The sequence below is a fragment of the Petromyzon marinus genome, chromosome 1 (genome assembly GCF_048934315.1).
Source record: "Petromyzon marinus isolate PM22_M1 ecotype Great Lakes invasive population chromosome 1, UKy_Petmar_22M1.pri1.0, whole genome shotgun sequence".
NCBI lineage: Eukaryota > Metazoa > Chordata > Hyperoartia > Petromyzontiformes > Petromyzontidae > Petromyzon > Petromyzon marinus.
The window spans coordinates 23641832-23663486 of NC_133667.1; the positions used below are offsets into that span (position 1 = coordinate 23641832).

The 21655-nt window shown below is 41.0% G+C and overlaps 1 protein-coding gene across 1 annotated transcript in view; it reads right to left on the reverse strand.

Annotated features, from left to right (window-relative positions):
- Positions 1 to 6182: 6182 nt before the first annotated feature.
- LOC116938511 (unconventional myosin-Ie-like) overlaps positions 6183 to 21655 on the reverse strand; it is a 113162-nt gene continuing 97689 nt past the window's right edge. The window contains exons 26-28 of the mRNA XM_032945662.2: positions 20632 to 20863; positions 18302 to 18477; positions 6183 to 9581 (exon numbers count right to left, since the gene is read on the reverse strand). Of these exons, the coding sequence (XP_032801553.1) occupies positions 9505 to 9581; positions 18302 to 18477; positions 20632 to 20863 (485 nt within the window). The 3' untranslated portion in view covers positions 6183 to 9504. The remainder of the gene's footprint in view (positions 9582 to 18301; positions 18478 to 20631; positions 20864 to 21655) is intronic.

Sequence of the window (21655 nt, forward strand, 5' to 3'; positions counted from 1 at the left end):
TATCAAGTGAAGAGCTCTGAGACACCCGAGATTATATACAGGTTAAGGTGGGTGGGGGAGGAGCCAGGAAGGGACGTGGGTGGGGAGGGGAGGGCTAAGTTAAGGGGGGGGGGGAGGAGCCAGGAAGGGACGTGGGTGGGAGGGAGGGCTAAGTTAAGGGGGTGGGAGGAGCCAAGAAGGGACGTGGGTGGGGAGGGGCTAAGTTAAGCCGCCTTTTGTTTTGCTGCAGGGGGTTCTGGGGAAGCGGTGGTGCACTGCACGAGAGTGAGTACAACCCACTGGTAGAAATGGAAATGGCTGTACAATTATAAGGCAGCTAGAGTTTGACTTGGTTCATGACATCTTTCCAATGGTTGCTCAATTTAAAACCATCCTCTCGGTTGAAGTTGTGTCTATGTTTGTATTCGCGAGCACAAATCAGATTTGAAACACGGCAGAACGAATTCTTCGGCCGTGGCTGATCATTGTTTCAACACAGCGGGTTCTCATGACATTGTTTTCTCCGATACCAAAGTACTATGCCAACCTCCCGGTTATTACCAAAGATTTGTCCATGAAGCCATCCAGATATACAAACATAGACACAACTTCAACCGAGAGGATGGTTTTAAATTGAGTAACCATTGGAAAGATGTCATCAACCAAGTCAAACTTTAGCTGCCTTATAATTGTACAGCCATTTCCATTTCTACCAGTGGGTTGTACTCACTCTCGTGCAGTGCACCACCGCTTCCCCAGAACCCCCTGCAGCAAAACAAAAGGCGGCTTAACTTAGCCCCTCCCCACTCACGTCACTTCTTGGCTCCTCCCCCCCCCTTAACTTAGCCCTCCCCACCCACATCCGTTCCTGGCTCCTCCCCCCCTTAACTTAGCCCTCCACCCCACCCACGTCCCTTCCTGGCTCCTCCCCCCACCCTTAACTTAGCCCTCCCCTCCCCACCCACGTCCCTTCCTGGCTCCTCCCCCCCCCTTAACCTGTATATAATCTCGGGTGTCTCAGAGCTCTTCACTTGATACAGCTATTTTGCTGTGACTGTTCCACCTGAAGATGGAAGCTTGTGTTGCCTCCGAAACGTCGTGATTTAATTTAGTTGTTTTCATTTATTTTATTTTACCTACGTGACTTTACCGAAAAAAAACCGAAGAGTACCAAGAGGCCGTTCTGTCCGAAGGGTGGACATTTTCCGATGCTTAAACATCAACGTTTACACTCTAGTTGACAGACACCTTTCTATAGAGCCACATTCCGTTTTTCAGTGACCAGATTATTCGTGAATTTGTTTTTCAGGGGTTGGCAAAATCCGGAATTCTCTTCCAAATATCCGGGGGCCATGGCCATCCAAATATCCGGGGGCCAAGACCACAGTTAAACGGAGTTATTCGGCAAATATTTCTAATTATCCGGGGTCAGGATCACGGATAAATGTAATTATTCGGCAAATTATTTTAAGTATCCGGGGTTGTCAAGGGTAAAGTGAGTGAACAGACCCGAGGATCGCCCCCTGCCGCCAAATCAAGTATGGGCGCAAATGCCAATGCAGCGTATTTTTGCACTTCATTATTGAAGGTGCTTGCCCGTCGGGTGCTCTCCTAAGGTGATGATGGCGAGCAAGCTCCCTTCACATACCCAACCCTCGGAAGCAATTGCCCAATTGCGGCAGCACTCGCATCGCATTGCACACAGTGCTGCATTCACTCTCAGGCACCAGTCCTGCATGCTGCTGTGTGGCCAGGAGTGTTTTGCACATTGCTTGCATTCAAGTACCTGATGGACGGGTCGTGAAAGGTAAGCTTTTGCTTGCCAGCATTTGATTCCACCCTACTCTTACAACCAAGACACACAAGCACGCCATGTTTCCCCTACTGATCCCTCACTTGATGTATTCCCTTTCCGATTTAAAGGATTGTCTTGCTTTATTTTTTTCCTCCTCTATCTATTCAACCTTTTTTGTTGTTGTTTTGTAGTCGTCGTGTCGTCGGCATTCGTCGGAGTTTTTTTTTGCGGTTTGCGTCGATGACCGACGGCCTGTCGGAGTGGGAGTTGATGGAGACATTCCTTAGAAAGTGGAGGACGACCACCAGATGCATACCTGTCAACCCCTTATCACAGTGCCCTACCTTATTACAGACCAATTCACACCTTATTGATCACCCTGTGCCCTTATAAATATCAACGTTCATCCTATAACGTCCCATCACAAGGGAGAAACACAAAGAAATAGACAAAATACATTTTGCCAATATTTAAACAGCTGTACGCCGTGTGGACCTGAAAACTAAATTTCCCTGTACAAGAATACGGAGTAAACAGTATGGGTTGACCGGGTATGCAGATGCGCAGTCCAAGGAGATTCCAGTCGAGACTCGTGGGTACGGCGAGGGACACTGTAAAGGTCAAGGGTAGTGCCAATCCCTCGCTCAGTCTGACCGACGGGAAAACCCAACATTCATTTCGGACATCTTTCGATTTAAAGCTTTCGTGACTGCAGGGATTCATATTCTTGGTTCTTTCGGTAAAGTCACGTAGAAGGGGAATAATAATACAAATATATTACGAATATGATTTCCCTTCTACGTGACTTTACCGAAAGCACCAAGAATATTCGGACATCTTTTGAAGCAGCATTGCAGAGTTGACTTACTCTGCAATGCCGCTGGATGATTTCTATAAGACGAATCCCCCCCCCCCCTCCCCATGCAGGGGGAGGGAGAGGGCTTCATGGAATATTGTGTGCAGTTGACGTGACGAGCGAGAGATAGTGGGATGCGCTGCAACCCTCGAGTAAAACGTGGGGTGTCCTGAGGCCATCGAGTGACAGGAGCGAGAAGACAACGCATGCGCAATACCCAACATTGACAATTTGATTGAATGATAACCACCCCTGTGTTGTTCTTTGGTGAGGATCACAGCCCCAAAAGCGAGACACGGTGGGCATGGGTTTACACCTCTCTGCTGCGCACGACACTGGTCGGCATCATGGCCTGCTACTGACGTTGGCCAACATCGTCAGATGGCGTTCTTTGCTGTACGCCTGGCAACCATACTGTCAGGGAACACCTCACTGGCAAACACAGCCACGAGGTCATTATGAACAATGGCCTCCTTCCAAGGCTCCGTTGAAGCACCTTCACCGTTTAACACGTATATAAGTGACTTGCCATGTACATCATCTTGTAAGTTCATATATGCAGATAACGTAGCCCACCTTGCTGCATAAGGCACAAACCTCGAGAACGTAGTCAAATACTCTAACTGCCTAACAGCTGATGTAACCTGTTTTGGAGGGATATTTCAGTCGCTGGAGAGTCCGACAAATTAGAATTATCTGGGATTATCCGTGGTCATTCCCCCACGGATAAATGAGTTAATCTCCGTTTGGGACCCCAGATATCAGGAACCGGGGTACCCACCCCTCCAGCTACCGAGGATAAACGGAGTGTGACTGTAATGCCTGCAATGCCACTGGTATGTTGTGACAGTTTGCCTCTTTATAGGGGAAATCACTGTTGTCATCACCATTTGTAAGACATTCGCATGCAGGCACAATGTTTAAAAAAATGAATAGTCTACAAAGAATAATGTAATGCTCTTTACCAGGTATTTGAACGTCTTCAATCGTGCAATAGTTAATCAGGTATATGACGTGAAATCTAGAGTTCATGGCCACGGTTGCTGATGTTACCACACCTCGACATTTCCTTCTTCCTTCTGCTAGATTTCACTGCAGTTGCAAAGTCGCCATCCGACCCCCAATGTCTGCTCTTACTGTATTCCACAATCCTTAGATTCCTTAGGTTACCGACCTCTGCATAGCCACTTATACTTCTGTCTTAAATAACCTTGCCTTCCACTTTGTGCCTCACTCATCATAACATACTTTTCCTGATTACATCTACTGGCACTTTAATGCCATATTCCAGAAATTAACTTCCAACACCGCTTACCTTATCCTGCCATGAAATCCCTAACAACCGTCTTTATGCACAGCAAGGTAACCATTTAGCATGGGGTTATTACCAAATTCGACAGATCATAACACACTTGGTGGGGGAGGGGGTGCATCTCACAAGTCGCGTATGACCAGAATTGTAAGACTACGTTGACACCAGGCACAAGTTAGCGGGAGTGCATATTCATTTCTGTAGCGCCTTACAATTCAAGGAACATTATAGTTGAATTCAAACACGTCTCTGTACATCATGCATGACGTGGGCAGCCAAGGGTTAAATACTGCAACTGCATTTTTTGGCAGACGTCAAAACACCCCCCTGGCCTTTTGGACTCACCCATCGTAAATGCATCCCACCTGTCTGTCCCAAGCACAGTTTAATGGCCAGGTGCATCAAGTTAATATTGGGTGAATCAAAGAAGTTTTTTCAGGCAGTTTCACCATTTCACGTTTGCCTACTCCCATCTTATAATAACATACCTTACTTGTCAAATCATATGTAATGCTATTTCCCCATTTTGGCCTTGCAATGCTATTGATGCTCACCTACGTATGAGATGTCATATTGTTTTTAAAAAATGTGTTTTTATTGTCTTATAAGTAAAATTTTACATTCCAAATATACCCATTTGGTATTTACAGTTTGTTTTGAAGTGCCTTGTGGCATCTGCTTTGCATCGCTGTCAAGTTAAATTTTGCAGCCTACCCACAGGTGACGCATTATATTCAGTGACCAACACCAGATGCATATCGAAGCAGCTTTGCAGCTGTGATTTTCACGTGAGGGGCATCGAAGTCTTCATAAGGGGGGAAGAGGGAACGCAAAGAACACATTACATGAAAATTACAGTATTTGACATCAGCATCATCATTGGCTCATTTCTATCTACTAACGTCACCATCCCTCTATTTTGAACTTACGTAGCCAACTGCTAATCGGAGGTACCGGGGGGGGGGGGGGGGAACAAACTAAACACAAAAATCAGTTCTAAAGAAATGAGTTTTCAATCTAGATGATTTCAAAGTGCATCACTCCAGTGGCTTCCTTATATCGGAATGATGGCATCTCTCCATCCCCACGGTGGTCATCCTTTCAGGCTTGTTTTCTCTTTTGACTGACATTTTGTCTGATCGTGTCCATTAGCCACCTTCACTTTTAGCAATGTGTCCTGCCCAGGCTTGCTTATTCTTCTTAAGTCAATTTAATACCTCTACTTTGAATTCCCTGTTCCAAGTGGTCTCTCAATGTAATTCTAAGCATGCATCATGCCATGCTCCTTAGTGCACTTCAAGGTTCTAATCAATTTTCTGTTTATTATCCATATACAATAGCAGTTATAAATTAAAGTTTTAGATTCTGTTGTTCAAGCCTTTGATGAAGGCCGCTTGTGTTGTGGCCGAAACGTCGTGAGAATTTTATTGTGTTATTTTATTTTATCAATTTATTATTTTATTCTCATTCTACGTGATTTTACCGAAAGAACCAAAGAAGAAGAGCTAATCTCCTTGCCGGACTCCTCTATTTTTATTTGTTTGCTTTTTTTCAATCTCGGTGCAGCTGTTCCATCGTTATAAATTATCATTGCCAAATAATATTTTTTTATTAGGACCTTGTTTTGTAACAGCTTGGATACCTGCTTCTGCTGCATCAATGTCTTTTTCCGTCCGTAAATGCCAGCCGTAATGTTATTTTATATGTACTTGCCTATTCCAGGAGTTTATGAAGAGTATGTATTTTGTCAATCTTACTTGCGCATGTGGCAAGTTGGCCTCCACAATGTTCTTTGTAGTTCCCTATAACCTCCGTGAACAATGTGATAAGAATCTAATGATCTGTAATTCTTCAAATCGGTTGTTTCACTTGTGAAGGTAAGCAAATATAAACAGAACTCTGTTATGTACATATAAAATGTCTTTGTCCATTGGCCTATTGGCTTTCCAAACCAATATTATCCAGCAGCATTGCTTTAAGCAAGCATGCTCTGGACAGGACACTCGGTATTGAGGCTTGTTAAACAAACGCTGCTTTGGTGCAAGATGTGACTGAATGGATTACCGCTTTTAGGTTTTTACCCATAATTCTCACAGCACGTTGGTGTGTATAGTTTGGAATAGAACAATTAAGATATATTCCATGATTGATATTTCACACGTGAATTGCATTGTGTTGACTGTGGTGTGCTCTCAAAATGTTATGCAATGAAAAGCACATGACAAATAACGCAAATACAGTAAAGTCACATTCCTTTTATTATAGAAACCCAAACCTGCCCATTTGAGGATCAAACAATTCAATGTTTGCTTTGTACTACAGTATTAATACAACGGATTGATTTGCGAAGTTACAGTATATGTTAAAGCGGCCATCAAAACAGCATACAATATATGGAAACCGTACCAATTTAAACATTTTCGTAAATAGATAACGCGAAACATGACATACCTAAATGAGCACTTTTGGTAAAACGTTCAAGCTAGTTAAAAAAGGACACTCCCCATGTTTAAATTAATGCTTACCGCCAGTGATTCCATTTACCGTTTCGTACATATAATTTAAACTGTATTCGGACCACAGCGTCTCTAAGGCACGCACAATGGACCCAACTATGCAAACAAAATGTATCAACGTGAAGCACTTCAGTAGCACACACATACATTCTGTACAGTGTGCAGGTATAGTACCGCGTTCGAACGATCGCAAAAAAACGAATTCAATCGCAACCTACTCAAGTCAGGCCCTGTGTGGGTGCAGCAATATAGTTGTCGTTTCTACAGGGGTACACAAAAAAGGCATTTGCTTCAATGCACACAGATTGCTCTCCTTTAGTCACGGGCTCGCGGTCCTCCAAGTGCTGTTCAGGAGCCAATGTTCTCATCTTGGAATCCAGAGGGGGTGGCACTGTCATTGGAGTGTTTGTCTCACAAGCGGAACGTTGCTCGTTAAAATCCTGGCTATCATCCCACCAGGGTGGCTAAACTAGGAAGTACTTGTGGGAAGTCAACAGCTGTCCTATAGAAATTAGCCTATCTATGCATGGAGAAATTTGGAATTTCCACCAGTGGCCTGAGCCACTGGTGGAGGTGAGCAGCACCCCTCATTCTTTGTTTGTGCAAGGAGACACTGGAATTGTTTTGAGATTTTTGATTTCCTTATGGCACATCTTTTGAAAATGTATTTATTAGTCTACAATAATTATACCATATTTGTAGCGCATATTGTTGTTACATACAAAATGCATATTCCAAAATGACAAGCAATAAGGAAAAATGTGTTGACATGTTGCAAGTAGCTACTCAGTTGCATAGAATGTGTGGCCAGATGCACATTGATTGCTCATTTCCTTTCCTAGTCATTCTTTTCAGGTCAAGCTGACCTGAGGACAAGTCTCAAGGGCTACAGAAACCAATTGAAGTTGCACGAAATAAGACCCTTGCCCAGGCATGGAATCAAACTCTGATCAATGATATAGCAGCATTGTGAGCTAATCACTGTCACTCCTCACTCACTGTTGTAAAGTATAAATGTTAAGCTCAATCTACAGTCAACCCATTCCCTGTGTGAGTAATTTACAAGGTCCATAATTTCACGCTGTGAAACGAAGTAAAAAGGCACTCCACTATGTGTCCTGTGTTTGCAGGAAAGCAAACGTTCAATCAATTAACACCACATACTCCAGCTTCCATAAAAAAAGGCTAATGCTTCACAATTTAAGCGTTTTAAAATTTGATTTCTCCTCTGGACATCCACAGCAATGTTTTGCATGCAGATTTCATGCATCATTTTTTTGTAATGCAATTTTACAGTTCTCATTACATTTACATGAACTAACGACTGCTCCCCCTTTGCATCTATCTCACTGGCGTTTCTCTCTTAATGATCATGCCGATTCATTAACACAGTCGTGCTCCAGCTTCCATGACATTTTCAATATAAAAAAACCGTACGATCGCTTAAAAATTACCACTCGTTCAAATGATCCCTGCAACCAATACGCAAGTCCATCAGGCAACCGTAAAGGTATGATTGTGCTATGCAAAGAGACAACTCTCAGCATTAAGCCTAACACCCAACAATATCACTCGTATGCATTTACAGTACTGTAGACTTCACGCCTCGGTCAAGCAGCAGCAGCAGCAGTAATAGAGACGTGTGATTTTGTGAGATCTGCTCTTGGATTCACCCAAAGGGCCTGGGGCCTGATGGTAACGTTGTACTGTCTGACACCTCCACTCCTAATTATCCTGCGCTTTTAAACAGGGCTCCAGCATTTACACATGTGCTCTCAGTGCAAGTAAACGTGTGCACGGGTTCAATTCTGACCCTGATGACCTTTTTTCCAGTTGCTGATAGTGGAAATGTTAGTCAACGGGATGGTAATATTACATTCTGTATTACAGCCATCCAACTTTGGTTATGAATTCCACATTCGGAAGATACTTTACATGAGAATAATTAAACGTAAAATGAGTCACTTAAATAATCCTGGTTTTAATTAGTACCATATTGAGGCGTGTGGGTGTATTGCTCTTACAACAAAATTGCTAATAATTAGGTGTAAAATGAAGACAATATATTTTAGAGAAATGTTTTGCTCCGTTGCAACATAACCGGTTAATAGCCCGCAAAATATTGTTGTGTGTGTATATTTAATATGGTATTTCCATTTTTGTTTTTGTAAAAGACCAATAATACAGTACTGTATTATAAAAAGGCATTTTAATGGGTAAGGTAATGTGATTAGTTTTTAAAAACATTGGAGTTTATACATAGTAATTTCATGGAATTGTTATGTTTCTGTAACAAACGGGCTTTGAAAAGTGTAGCCTGTCAATGTCCAATTGTGGGTTATTCGCTGGACAATCACTACAAAACCTTCAGAGCAGATGTGATTTTCAGCTAAGAAGGAATGTACCGGTGGAATTGATAACAAATCTTAGGCAGGATGGCAGCAGACCATACATGCAGAAGCATGCAGGCACATTTGGTTACAAACCACATTGAAAATGCTTGCACTGCTTACTTGTATTATACAGGCAAAACTGCCTAAATAGTTTAATCAGTCCAGAATCCCACACAGCCAGTGAGGTCACCATTGGTCGTAGATTTTTGCTGCGATGCAAAGGTTTCAGAACATTAGGTTGCATTTGCATACAGAAGCGTGTTTTCATAATACATAGCTGCAATGCATAAGTCATTATAGATGCAGGATATCAGTCGATAGTATCCTGCTTAAACCAAGCAACAAAACTGTATTCCACTTATGCCACTCGACAAAACTGGCAGAGAAGAATATGATCACATGAACGCAAAAGGCCAATTTGGAGTCGGCTGCCAATGATTCCAAAATCCCAACCACATGACACGAGTATAAAAATTTATAGATTGAAAATCCAATGTAAAAAAGTAGGAAGAGTGATGTGCAGCAGAAAAACATGTTTCCAAATGCAAAAAGGGCTTAACGTTCACCCACACACACACAACTGTGCATACATTAATACGCACGTACACACACACACAAACTAGCATGAGAGCACATGCGAGCCATGAGACAGGTCAGAGTTTCTCTACGTAGTTTCCAGGGAAGAGGCCTTGCTTGTTTCGTAATCGGCCAGTCCACCAGCCAGAAGGATCTGTGACCAGAGGAAACAGAAAACATGTCCTATATACAGTGATGAAGTACTGTAAATCCATATGCAATATAGTCCAATGCAAAGCATCAGATGTATAAGTTGGCAGAAAAGGCAGTTTGGTAGAAAAAAATATCTAATTGCTTTAGTTTAGTTCTTTCGGTAAAGTCACGTAGAATGAGAATAAAATAATAAATTGATAAAATAAAATAACACAATAATATTCTCACGACGTTTCAGTCAATGTCATGTGAGCCCACTGAATTATGACAGTGATCTGCCACGGCAGAGGAGCTACTGTGGTAGTAGCTACATTGGAGAAACCAAACGACATATCTCGGACCGCATCCGCGAACATAAAGCAGACTTGAAACACGGTAGAACGAACTCCTCTGTCGTGGCAGATCACTGTCATAATTCAGTGGGCTCACATGACATTGACTTCTCCAAGACGGAGGTTCTTTGCAAACCAACCGGCTACCATGAGAGATTCGTTCATGAGGCCATACACATATACAAGCACAGAGACAATTTCAACCGAGAAGATGGATTCTGGCTTAGCAACCATTGGAAAGATGTTTTAAACCATTTCTGTTCTTAATTAATTGTATTTTACGATGACCTTCAGACCGCAGCTCTTTCGCCAGCATTGACTCTTAATACCTCTCACACCACGGTTAATGGTATGGTTTACAACATGGAGTATAATAGCGCCTCGCAGCTGTCTCTCTCCCCCTCCTCTGTTCCGACCATGGATGAACTCGTCCGTCTGAATGGGGCCCGTAGCTATCCGTGTTGCTAAAGTTGAGGGTAAGAATCCACCCATTTTTTCGTCATATAGCATTGTGATATATAATGACTTATTGTTGGTAGCTTAGCTGATTGGAGAATATAGAGTTTATTGATAACATTAAGGTAATTTATATTTTAGTTTTTTATTGGCTCACTATATAGTACTGTGAACAGCTCAGATGTGTAGGCCTTGACTTCAACATAGCCATTTCTGTGACCAGTCACTAGCTAATCACTCAGTTATTTCAATGCTAAATTTGCCTAGTTATTTAAATGCTAAATTCTCCTGTTTGATTTGTACTAAGTGCCTCGGTGAACGTGTATGCTCTGACTTTAACATAGCTATTTCTGTGACCAGTTACAAGCTAATCACTCAGCTATTTCAATGCTAAATTCTATGCTAATTCCTTTGTCAAGGGGTGCCTCTGCGGATGTGTATGCTTTAACTTAGCTATTTCAATGCTAAATTCTATGCTAATTCCTTTGTCAAGGGGTGCCTCTGCGGATGTGTATGCTTTAACTTTTAACATAGCCATTTCTGTGACCAGTCACAAGCTAATCACTCAGCCATTTCAATGCTAAACTATATGCTAATTCCTTTGTCAAGGCGCTTTGTTTCCTCTCACACAGCTTAAAGGTCGTGATCTGAACGTGGCTTTTTCACTCCAGCGCTGTCCTACCAGACAGTCTCGTCCCTTCACCTGATGAAGGCCGCTTGTGTTGTGGCCGAAACGTCGTGAGAATATTATTGTGTTATTTTATTTTATCAATTTATTATTTTATTCTCATTCTACGTGACTTTACCGAAAGAACCAAAGAAGATGAATCATTGCAGTCACGAAAGCTTTAAATCGAAAATTTGCTTTAGTTTAGGTTTTGCCGCTTTTTTACGTTGCCAAAGATCTGCATACATTGTCTTTCTGGACCAGGCCTAAAATAAAAATCAGGACACTCATGATTCAATTAATGTTCGAGGACCACAAGCGTACATGTTTCTGCTCACAGTCATTAATAGAATGCCAGCTTTTAAAGATGAAGTCGAAGTATTCTCTCTCTCCCACAAGGGAGGGACTGAACAAATGTAGAACCACAATACGGTTACACTAAAAAGCCAGTGACATCTCAGCCAATTAGTGCTGATCTATCAGCTGGAAAAAAAAATATCAAGGTCACAACAATCAGTAACGTGGCTTCCAGCATAAGTATTTTAATATAAATGCTAATTTATAGTAAACAAATGTTATTTTGCAGATGTGTTTGCACCCTTTTTTTGTACAATTGTGTGCACGTCAAGATATTGGACCAGGATGTATGGAGTGTCTAATTTATTTTAATAAGGAGCATGTCCAACACATATAATTTTTTCACATTTTTATTCTGCTGTGCCATTTGATGGCGGCTTCAGGCCTGCATATGTTTTTCGGGAATCAATGTGTAAATGAAACCAACTATAAATAATATACATAAAATTACATATGTCAATTATTAAAAACAGATAATTAATTATTAAAGGAACTCTTTTTTTTTGACCAGAGGAAGAACAGATGAATGCCAAAACTGCTAGCATTAATTGCATCCTTGCGAAGTTTATTATTTCTTGACATTCTGTTTGGATTTGACTACAGTATTTAAAACATGTCCATCATGTGCACTGTAATGTCGAAATTTTCTCTCACACACACACACCACATTGACACTAGTTTAAATGTCATGTTTCACACAGTCTGAGACATTAAGGTGATCATATTTCATCCGGTATTATTAAAGCAGACGTTGTGACACGTGCAGGCACTGTGTGAAGCCTGCATCACTATCTTCGAAATGATACTCCGCCTTGTATATAAAATTACCGGTCCATTAGCACTGCTGGACTAGACCAGGATCACAATACTTTATTAATGCCTACGTGACAATATACTATGCCATACCATACAGGGAATTTAAAGGTATTACTCAATACTGTACCTCAAAACAGTACTGTATAGGACATTGTTTGCTGGACTTTAAACCGAGGACTAACTAAAGCGAGGCTTCTCGTCTCAGTGGGCACATGGTTAGAATGGTCATCTATCTATTGCCCAGTGCTTGTTCCAAGGTTTTTTTCTCATGCCAAATGATGTCTAAAACTAAGGTTCTGCTTATTACGAAGGTATTGCCATATGTCAAGGCATTGCCCAATACTAAATCATTGTCCACAGCCAGAGATTGGATAATTTGGAATTTGGCATTACCAAGGTGTTGTTGCTTAAGCAATACCATTATCAGTACAATACCAAGGACACTGATAGGTATCACATTTCTAAGTTATTTGCTTCTTAATCCATTAATAGGATTCTATGTGTCATCCAGCACTAGTTGACGCACTGGTTTCCATTAAGAAATAAGATAACTGGGCTTACTCGATATAAAATGTATTTGAATGTGTTGAGTAAATTACCATTTTATAAATTTGAATTATGTGTCAAATAGCCACTGCTGTGATGAGAACATTGTATGTATTTGAATAGGTTGGGTAAATTTCCATTTTAAAAATTTGAATTGTTTGTCAAAGTCACTGCTGTGCTTAGCACAGTACATTGTTTTTACAGTACTGTCGTGTTCTGATTACAACCCTCTGGAATCGGATGGAATCTGTCACGTGTAGCTAATTTAGCTTTGAAAATGATTCACTGCCATCCTAAATACATGTATTCAACAAATATTACGTATATATTGTATCCTGAAGAAAGTACACTTCTTGAAAATAAAGTTAGCTGGAAACCCAAAAATAGCAGGCCCACTGTTGTTTGTCTCGTATTATCCAATCAGGATACATTTTGGACTAAGTTTGCCTGATATCAGATTTTTGGATATTTAAGCCCAATTCCAGTTTTGTTATTATTAGTTACATTTGAATCATCTTTGTTCATGCACTAATTTAATCATTAAAAAATTCTTAAAATGTATTTTTTGGATTGAAATTTGTAAGTTCCACCAGTAAAACAATAATTAGATGTAAATACATAGTTAAATAATTTAAGCTGAAGTGACTTTACATATCATCAATTGACAGCACTTTCGGTGGGAAAAGCATGTAGGTGACACTGTGGAAGTGATGTCACTATCGACGACGTCATATTCGTATCAATCCGAAACGTTTTTTTGCTTCATGCGAAATTTAATAGCTAGCTCCATTCATCATTTTTTTGTGGGAATTTACCAAAAAACTGGAAACGTATCCCAATCCACACACAAGTGATAATTTTTGTTGCATTAACACTTGGCAGGACATGTTTCCTGCCACAGCTATGCCTGTAGACGTTCCAGTTCCAGTTGAAGCCTTGCTTGTTCAGTTTCAATTCCGCATCTTCAATTATGGAACAACAGATTAAAGTTGCGAATTGAACGGTAGATGGTTTCGTTTGTAAGAGTACCCTATCCTTCAGCAATCTACAAATCAAAAGAACAGTTGATTTAAAGGGATTCGCACATAAGTCAGATGCAGAGAGATTATACTGAATCGAGCAAGTCTATAATGAGAGTGATCTCACAACTGGGTTCTCCTCTATACCCTCTATCCTACAATGCAGCCTGAATACTGATGCTATTTCAAGTAACAGGATTAAGGAGACAATGTACTGTACTGTTCTTATAGAATGTTAATAAGTAAATTTTAATCAGGTAGCCACACAAAAAAATTCTACCCGTGCTTTGATGGTCCATAGGTCACACTTACTTTCTTGTGTGATAAATAATTATTGACCATCATTCAGTTAATTTCCATCACTTTTCCATAAGCCGGTATTGTTTCTGATGAGGAATTAATGCAAAAGTAAGTACAGATTTACAGAAACATCTGTAGATGTTAACGGCATTAACAATTATAGAATTGTACAAATGTAATGATAACAGAAATCTTATCAGCAACCCTATTTACCTGCGAATCCTATTACCCATGGGAGATATAGGGTCTAAAAATGTATTATTATTCATGTCCTATTCTTTTCATTATCCGTGATTTATCCATGTTTTCTCCAATTGCAGAACACGGTCTTATTTTCTCAAAAAAGTGAAGTTGCTCAGCAAATTCATAGATTATCTGCAATTTTTTTTACAGATAACAGGATTTACAAATGTTCACCCCACCCACATTGTCAGGATAAGAGGAGTTCTACTACAGGACAGGTTGTGAGTGTAGTGTACATACCTTTGTGTAAACACAGTGAATGTAGATTTAAGCTTTAACAATGTCAATTTGTTGTACTTGACTAAAAATATAAACTCAAATGTCTGTACTTAAAAATGCAGTTGAAAATGGTGTCTGTACACTACCATCCACTTTGCTTGCACAGTAATCCATCGAGTAGAGAACCCTTGTTTGCCTAGGATTCAATACGTTTAGGTTATAACGCTGACCAATACTGATAACATTCTCGAAAGTTCTAAGAATATACGGCAATTAATATAATATAACGTTCATGTACAATTACTAATAATACATTACTAATAACACGCCTTGTGGCGTCCTCTGGTCTAACACCGTTTTGAGACGAGGCTCAAAAGAAAGCTGTCTCTGGTGTGGACCAATCAGTTTCAACGACAATGCATATATTATCAGAGTATGTTTTTTGTTTGCATTCTAACCACAAGTATTGTGGTTAATGCAGCCATGATTCCTTGTAAAAGGTTTCAGTTTGGGGTTTTAGCATCTTAACACCTGTTTTGTTGCCAGAAAAAGGAGGGGGAAACCTATTCTCATAAATAATATTGTCCATAAATTATGCTTTATCAAGTAAGGTGTCTCCATTAGTGTAGACACAGACGTATACTATATTGGGCATGTGACAATGCATCAATTTATTGATTATAATCTATTCTAACCCTCATGATACATGCATCCACTCATGATACATGCATGTATCCATGCATACATTGAGAAACCAAAACAAGGCACAGCGCAATCGAGACAAACATTGATTCCCTTAATCGTGACAATTCATCGAATCACTGGGGGTTAATAATCGTTTACTTGCCGACTACAGTAAATATATTCAACACAGTGACATGTTTGAATCAATTGCCCTTCTTTCGTCATCACGTGAACATATTTACCTATAAAAAGAAAACTCATCTGAATTGTTTTGTCACTGTAGTTTCATTATACACTACGGTATTAAAGCATTGCAGCACAGCGGGAATGAGCCATGTTTCGTTTGGAAAATGTAGTTTCATGGTGGAAAGTAGAATCTAAATCCTCCCGGGAACTTCATTGATAATGACTTTTGCGTAATTTACCAATTAGCATTGAGAATTATTATTTTATTTTAGTGACATTGTGCAGACAGTTGTTATAATTACCCACGAGACATTTTCACTGCCAATATTTCACAATGCCAGCCCAAATAGGAAAGTGGGCATCACTACATGTGAACAACATTTTAAAATACTGCAGACCATGGCCACTATTCAAACATTTATCACTAGGTGTTTCCCCTGCTACAGCTTTTTGAATGGCACCAGAATGTCGTGGGCATAATTATGCACAGTACAAACTTAACAGGGCCCTTATGCACTCCTGCCCTTTTCTCTATGACGAGGCAATGATGTCAGGCGGGAAACATATCCGCCATTATATTCTTAGTTTTTTCGGTAAAGTCACGTTGAAGAGAAACAACAAAATAACAAAATATATATAAAACAATAAAAAATTCTCACGACGTTTCGACCATAACTCAAACGGTCATCATCAGGTGTGTCGGTTTGCATAAATTTATTTTGAAAAATTTATATCCGCCATTGTCATACATCACTTATGCCTTGTCCACGCCAGACAGCGTTTATGCTTCCCGTAATGGCGTGGAGTGAAAAAGCTCCCCATGGTAGCATGTCGCAAGTCACCTTGGGAAGAAAAGCATGTGCACTGGTGGGCCTGCTTGGGCTAAGAACTGTGTGTGATGTCTCCAGACACACCCCTGCATTTCCATACCCACTGAGGCCTGTTATGAATCTCGGTGAGATGGCACTGCATTGTGGATATACTGTCAATTGAATTTTTTTTAATGATCACAAATGCCATTTTTTTATTACTCGCAATACATTGTTGGCATTCTGGACTAGTAGGAAATGAACATGAATAAATGCCAGTAAGAGACAGCAACACCACTTACGCACTCTAACACCTTCACTGGCTCTAATTGAAGAGATATAGTGCAATGTGAGGACCATGCACACGTGGGTAACCATCACATGATTAATACAAAACCATGGGGAGAAGCCTCTGTTTACAAATCGAGGCCAAGGTGTCACTGCAGACTATGGAATTCGGTTCTTTTTCAAGGCTCTGGGAAATACAACTGATCATGGAGATTACATTTAGTGCTACATTCCTTTAATCTACAATAGCTAATGTAAGCCCCACTGAATCTACTAGGCCTGCTTCCAAAAAGGCCCAAAAATATTAATCAGGCCTCTCAAATACTGAATCAGCACCACAGATTTTGGCAAGGCAGAGAGAGAGAAAACACCACATCGTCAGCCAGCATACGAGACTAGCAGGTCGAGAGGATACAAATGTATGTATTACTCTTTGGTTTTTTCGGTAAAGTCACGTAGAAATAAGAAATAATAAAATTACATAATAGCATACGACGTTTCGATTGCAACGCAAGCAATAATCATCAGGCATAGAAGAGCTAAATTTAAGAGAGAGAGGAAACACAGAACCGCAGATATAAATACAGACACCTAAGTAGAGGGAGTTAACACAGAGACACAAAGAGACACAACGTATTGAGCACAGAGAGATAGGGTCTCTGTGCCGAGGCCTTAGCATGTAGGGGAGACAAAGAGAGATGGAGAAGCACATAAAATCGAACAAGATTTAGTAAAATTTGGAAACAATATAATGCAGCACAGAGGGTCGGTCAAAACACAATTAACGCATTGTCTGGCTGATTACGTTATTTCAAAGATTGCTAAATTATAGGTTAAGAGTGATAGAGTACAGATCGCAGACACATATATAGACATCTAAGCAGAGAGAGTTAGCACAGAGACACACAGAGAGAGACACACACATGGGACACAGTGAAACAGTGCTTCTGTGTCGAAGCCTTAAATAGAGGGAGAGGGGGGGCGGAGACAGAGATAAAGGGATACAAATTAGCATGGACTGACTTGGAGCAAGTAGAGGCACACACACATGTCGCTTCAGCGTGGTGGGGGGGAGGGGCACAAAATCAGATTAGCATGCCCACAGGGACTGTGGAGAGAGACAAGACACATACACATAGACACAAAGGCAGAAACACAGTTAGAGACAACACAGAGACACAAACTTAAGTTAAGTGTGACATTTGAGAGAGAGACAAGACACATACACGGAGACACAAACAGAGACAATGCAAAGACCCTATCTCCATGTGCTCCATACGTTGTGTCTCTTTGTGCCTCTGTGTTAACTCCCTCTACTTAGGTGTCTGTATCTATATCTGCGGTTCTGTGTTTCCTCTCTCTCTTAAATGTAGCTCTTCTATGCCTGATGATGATTGCTTGCATTGCAATCGAAACGTCGTATGCTATTATGTAATTCAATTATTATTTCTTATTTCTACGTGACTTTACCGAAAAAAACAAAGAGTAATTCCTGCAGTCACGAAAGCTCCAAATCAAATGTATGTTGAGCTTCTTTCGCACCGTACGTAGCCAACCGTGCTCATCAAAGGTGCGTTTGAAGTACAGCAAATTAAACACACCTAAATAACTGCATGTGAACCGACAATCCACATTGCCACCAGCTTGCAAGGAACGCTAATATAAAAGTAGGAGGGCATCACAGCACAAGTTAGGGAGCGGAAGGCAGGTACGGCATACATCGGCACTGCTCAGACACCTGGGCTGATGGAAGAACGGCACGATAGTCACTCCGTCTCGGCGGTGCATGTGTCACCTACCCTCCCGCAGGACGTCGATGACCTCATTGGCATTGAAGCTCAGCTCGTCCGTGTCTTGTGCATCATAAGGGTAGAGGGCACGGCATTGGGGCACTCGCGGCTTGGGCTTGGGCGCAGGCTTGGGGCGTCCGGCGCCCGGGGGTGGCTTGCGCTCCTGAGACAGCCGTCTCTGCAATCTACCGTGCATGAGGGAGGGCAGCACTCAATTTTCCGCCATATCAAGGGATGTGATCTAATTAATGCAATGTTGTGTAGAGTCAGGGCATGTATTCACCTCTGGCTAGTTGCCAATGACAATTAGGAGAGCACGTGAGTTAAAATACCAGATAAATGTATTATACCCATCATGTGTCTTTTGTGGATAAAAATGAGCACTGTATGGGAAGCCAACAAGTCATTGTAATATGTAAATATTATCCATAGCCATAATAACAAGGAATTTCCTCTACTGGCACACGACCGTCAATGGAGATGAGCATCACCCCAATGCTAATTTTACTCTCATCTGACTTGGGAAATCCACTCCATTCATTGAGACTCGTTACTTGGGGATAATGGAGAATAAATAAATAAATAACTACGTATGGACCAATGTAAGAATATTTTACCGGCACTTCCATGATGAAATTACTCTAGAATAGTGCGGAAGCCTCAGAGGAAGTGTACGTAAATGTATATAAATAAAGATGGTGATGATGAAGATGGTACAGTTGTGAAATCATGTGTTGCATGCAATGCATTACCATATTACTAAAAGGCAGGTACTGGCAAGCCTCACTATAATAGTGGAGCTATTTAGAGGCAAATTACGGCTGGTTGCAAGTTTAGACCGCAACTGTATAAATGTGCTGCAGAATGATGTTTTACATGAAGCTAAGGCAGGCCAAGAGGGAAGATTGGTTCATATCCTGCTTTCAGAGCCGTAACTTGTCCAGTAATTACAACATCTGTATTCACTGAAAGCCAAAATCACAGGCTGTACTTGTAACATCTGCTCAATTTAAGGATGTATAGATTTCCAATACGATGGCAACTGTGGCCCATACCTGTAAATTGCTTTTTTGCCAAACTTTTTGGGAAAAAAACAATTGCAAGTAAAAAAGAAATGGCAATTTAATTGGATTTTATTGAAACACACGAACGCTTAAAACATTAAAAAACGAGGATGTGTTCCATTATCAGTGCTGATTCCTGTGGGATATTACCCATAGCTAAATTAACCTCTATCCCACACCCACCACCGTGCCTAAGATAACATAATACAATGGATTATTCTTCTAGTGAAAGCACACATTCATTAGTTAAGGAAACACTATTTTTTTAAGTTGTACAGATGCTGTGAGCTAGGCGTGATTGCTATGCCCTGTAGATGAACCATTATGTCAGGCATTATTTATGGGTCTCTTCAATTGCAGGCAATTGTGTGCGTTTACATTTTACATTGTGTTGTTACTAACTATGAAGACCGCTTCACTTTTAAACAGGTCGTAATTTTGAATCCCAGTCGGTGATCGGCTGAGCTCATCATCACACTGTGGTGGATAAAACAAGTACTTTCTTGTGGAAAAACCTGACCCTGCCATGTTAATGTGGAAATTCCACCAAGGGTTCAAAGATGGTCAAAACGCTTCCCTTTCTGCTTATTTCCTGGCACTGCTCGAATTTGGAATGCCCTTCCATTGTTTCTTTTGCCAAGTTCTTATAGCCTTGCTCAATTCAAGAAACGTATTAACTCGTAACTATTAAATGTTAAATATTGCTGTTTGTTGCTGGAAACTTGGCATGTTGGGCCTACATTCAGCAGCCGTGAATAAAAAAAAGTGCCACTATTTTTTCAGTAAGCTACTGACTTACCAATACACATATGCTGTCTGCTTCACAGTGGACGTTAAAGATATCGTGTCATTCCATGTTTCCCTCGCTTTATCTGGGTTCGGTTTACGTGATTTTACGTATATATGGCTAATCTATTTCTACACAAAACCTGCTATATGCGATGTGAATTCACTCACATGCGGCTATGCCGTTGGACGTGGGACAACATTGCTGTGTGTACTGTATGCGCTACTCGGCAGACGGTTATCTCGAGCGGTTTCGCTTTGTGTGCACTTTTGTTTGGAACGAATCTGCTGCATAAAGCGATGGAAATCTGAATGAAAAAAATAATAAAAAGGGCACGATGCAGTAGGCCACATTGGCACCTCCTGCAAGACAAAACCCGCATGCGTGAAACATAGCACCTTCACCGTAGCACTGCGCTACAATAATGGCACAAATACCAAAGGTACTCAGGATATAAACAAAAGAAGACTCGTCCTGAATGGACTCACCCGGCAGCCCCTTTGTCTGGGACACGCATGAAGGGCAGGTCCTGGGGTTCCTGTCGCGAGGGCTCGACGCGGGCGCGCGTGCTGGCGCCCTGGCGGGGCAGGGATGGCGCGTCGCCACCAATGCCGGACTGCCGGTGGTTGGGGTTTCCACGCTGGGGCCCCGCGCTCTGCCTCTGCTGAGTCATGGGCGCTTGCTGCTGATGCTGCTGCTGTGGAGGACGGAATTGTGGCCCTGCGGGTGCATGACGGAAAAGAGGTTGGTGCGTGATTCGCGGGTTAACGTGAAGTCATTACAATCATCTGCATTGCTGCAACGAGTATTCAAAGGATTATGATTATTCACATAAGAAAAATTATAATTTTACAGGCATTTGTCAAGCCTCTACTAGATGAAGGCATACCCAAGTTCTGTGGGTCATGGGGGTTTGTTGACAATACCTTACTGCAGGTTGGTGAAAACTGGTTTATATGTCACTCACCATGGATGTCAGCTGAAGTTGGTAATCTAGCTCTAGCAACGCTAAAGTTGTGTTATGAACTGATATGAAGCCAGACGTACTTAAAGTGTATCATATTTTAGAAGCAAAACTTTATCTATTTTCGAACACAGTGTGTTCTCTAACTGTGGCATTTTCCTCTGTTGCATATAGTACATATTCACAAGTGGGTGGGTAGCTTATCAACCGAATATGCTGTGGGACATCCAGACCAACAGTAAAGGTACCACTTTGCTACGATGCAGAATATTGTAGATAACAGCAATGTGATATAAAAAACAAAGCGTCTCCCCAGCTGAAAAAGTGCTGTGCAGCCTTAATATCAATTGAGATACCTTACTGGAATTGTATAAAAATTTTGAGATAACATTATCTCAATTTCAATAAAGATATCTCCTACACATCTCAATACACGAATTAAATATTTAAACACTCTGCTCTGTATGACACAGATCCATCGCTTTCACAATATTGAATCACCTGTTGAAAAGAACGTAGGAGGTCATTAAAAATCAGTGGGGTATTTA